General features: G+C 34.7%; 1 protein-coding gene across 1 annotated transcript in view; it reads left to right on the top strand.

The window, feature by feature from the left end:
- Positions 1-2,763, top strand: part of pts (6-pyruvoyltetrahydropterin synthase) — a gene marked incomplete in the record, with an annotated part of 11,580 nt that extends 8,817 nt beyond the window's left edge. The window contains 2 exon segments of the mRNA XM_014025014.1: positions 1,499-1,569; positions 1,670-2,763. Coding sequence (XP_013880468.1) covers positions 1,499-1,569; positions 1,670-1,793 — 195 coding nt within the window.
- Between the last annotated feature and the right edge of the window lie 357 nt (positions 2,764-3,120).

The following is a 3,120-nucleotide window of genomic DNA, read 5'->3' as shown; positions in this document are numbered from 1 at the left end:
TTCCAGAAGATAGAAGAGTTTGTTGAATCTGACGTGACATGTTCGTACGAACCCTTTGTACGAACAAAAGTAAGAGAAATTTAGGAGAAGAATACGAAAATGTTCTTGCATGAGGCCCATTGTCCTGATGGATTGAAAGATGGAAAGAATTCCTACAACATGATGCTGCCACCACAGTACTGTACTGTGGGGACTGTGTTGTAAGCTTGATTAACAAAAGCCCAGCTTTGTACAGCTAAGTTATAGTGGTCCCATGGACAAATACTCCTATTTCTGCAGAGTGACAGCCTAGATTCATCAGGGTTATTTCTGGTCTCTTGGTTGCTTCTTAAAGCCCATAAATTTTAGTAGACATCCCACTTGGCAGGGTTGCTGTGGTGGCACATCCATCCATTTTCTGAACTTTTCAATTTAATAATTTTGTGACTTCTAGAGGTAATGTTTGATACTAGTGGTGTCCCAATACTGGTATCGGTGTTGGTCCCTATACTAGAATTTTTACAAGTACTCGTACAAAATGCCCTGGTACTCGGAATTGATACCAACATCGATATTGATACTGGGATACTGGTATCGATGTCCCTGTTTGGCATCTCTATTGAACGAGTTATAGTTTATATTTCAAGTGAAAAGTTTGTCAGTTCCATGTTTAGGAAATCTATGTTTTGAGAGCAAATGTTGCAACCATATATATCAGACTGTATATATGATTTGATCCAGTCAGAGGAAGGAGGAGCCACCTTATTCATAGTAAAAGAAAGGTGCTTTTAAAATAATTGTGTAATGTTCGAGTTCTAACTCTGTAAGTACTCGGTATCGGCGAGTACCTAAACTGAAATGCATGCACTCAGTTTGAGGAAAACTAGCATTGGGGCAATCTTAGTTGATACTTCAAAACAAAGGAGATGAATACATATGCACAAGACACTTCTCAGTTTTATTTTAAAAACATAAAAAAAACTTTTTTATCCTGTTTAGCTTCAATAAACTGAAACATTTTGTTTACCGGTATGTCCATTACATTAAATCAAATACAAATCGACGTGAATGGCATGTTGTAAAGCAGCGACATAGAAAAAAGACAAAGGGGTGGTGAATACTTCTGCTACACAAAATCATGATTGGTTAATGTATAACTAAGTTAATTTGCATTATTTAAATGAACTTGACCAAAAATTACATGTAACAGTTAAGGTTACCTGCAAAATCACCAATAGTAAAATACTACAGTTGTCCACTTTTTGTGTACTAAATTAACATTATTAAAGTGTTGTTTATTTAATACCTTATTCTTATATGTAAGTTAGTTTTCTCTTTCTTTCTTTCTTTCTTTCTTTCTTTCATGGAATTATTACTTGGATCAACACAGTATTTCTACATAGTGCTATTTTGTAAACAAATAAAGGACATTTGCAACTTTTTTTTCTTTTACCATGCTCTCTCTGCTTCCAGTTTGGCTAACTGTTGTCCCCCACTCTACCCTCTGTCTCTATAACAGTCAGTCATTATGGATCCACTGGACCACAAAAACTTGGATAAAGATGTCCCTTACTTTGCCGATGTTGTCAGGTATGCAGCCATCCAAACCGGTTTGACACTTAAAAAAACGGTAATTCTTTTGATTCATTTTGTTCATTTTTAACCCTAATTTCTTCTCTCTGTTTATTAGTACAACAGAAAATGTTGCTGTTTACATCTGGGACAACATGACGAAGCTCCTTCCTGCCAACCTGCTTTATGAGATCAAGATTTACGAGACAGACAAAAACATTGTCATATACCGAGGAGAGTGAACACCTGGGTGAAACTACGACCCACGTTTGCTTTAGTTGTATTGACAGTGCTGTTTATTGCTGTTTGGGTAACTGCACTGTTTCACTTGAATGGATTTACCCGGACCACAAAACATTTGGAGAATTCAGGTGATGTTGATCTCTCTAAAGCTCAAAGTTTGTGCAGAGGCTCATAAAGTTTAGTTTAGTATTCTAGGTGAATTGTTTATTTTTGTCAGTTCAAAATATATAGACCAGTGATCTCCAGCATTTTAGAGTTGTAAATCCTACAGAAAGTTACACAATTGTTGCATCATCTTATTGACTGAATGTAGGTACTGTTCACGTGATTTGATATATTTAAAAATATACTGACAGAAAACTGTCTGACAGTTATTAGTGGAAACATTTTTAGAGATGTTGAACAACCTTTTTTGGTGTACTAGTCTAACTAAAATTTTAGAAACAATGACTTTATAATTWATTTTGTACATACTAATTGTCACCTAGAATTTTTTTTCCTCTGTTTTGTTTTGTCTCCAGCATGTCGCCATTTAATTTTGATGCTGCACTTAATAACTGACAATAAAATGTTAGACATTTTTCAAAAGAACTACAGTTGTTTGTAACTGATCTGTTGATTTTGTAGACAGTCTCGCCACAAAGGCCATACTYGTACAGTTCAAAGTGAAATGGTAAATAAAATGTATTACTGGCTGGGTTTGCTTCCCCAACTGAAAAAGTAAAAACAGTATAATACAGTATATATGGCACATATWTTGTGTGTATTATATTCACAAACACTAGAATGATATAAGACATATTTAAAATAAGATTATTGCATTAAAAGTAGTAATTTCAAGTCTAAAACACTCCAGATGTGCAACATAGACAAGATTGATATTTCCCTAGTTATCACTAATTGAACTTTAGTTATTTTGCTGATCTTGTTGAGTTAACTGCTGATACATAAAAACAGTTTTTAAATTTGTTTTTGTCTTGATTGATCAGTTTTTATTTTCAACAGACTGTATGTATTAAGTGAATTTAGATTTTTCCTGTGGATCATTGTCACCCCCTTCTGGCAACAATTCATAACWACAACAACTCTGTATTGATCCGTCAAATCAATGGGCCTCATGCAAGAACCGTTCGTACGCACAGATTTGTTCTTAAATTGTGTGTTTGAGTGATTTAGGAGAATTTGTGGCATTCACCAATGTTTTCTATTCTAAGATTTTTTTTCAGATTCGAACAAAATTCACGAGTGGTCCAGACCTGTCGTATATTTTATGAGCAGTCAGTCTGCTGTTATCCAGGCGGATTTTCCGCCCTAATAACTTTATAT

Source organism: Austrofundulus limnaeus, unplaced genomic scaffold (assembly GCF_001266775.1).
Source record: "Austrofundulus limnaeus strain Quisiro unplaced genomic scaffold, Austrofundulus_limnaeus-1.0 Scaffold451, whole genome shotgun sequence".
NCBI classification, from domain to species: domain Eukaryota; kingdom Metazoa; phylum Chordata; class Actinopteri; order Cyprinodontiformes; family Rivulidae; genus Austrofundulus; species Austrofundulus limnaeus.
Note: the sequence above shows the minus strand (reverse complement) of the source record. Positions and strands in the feature narration are given on the sequence as shown.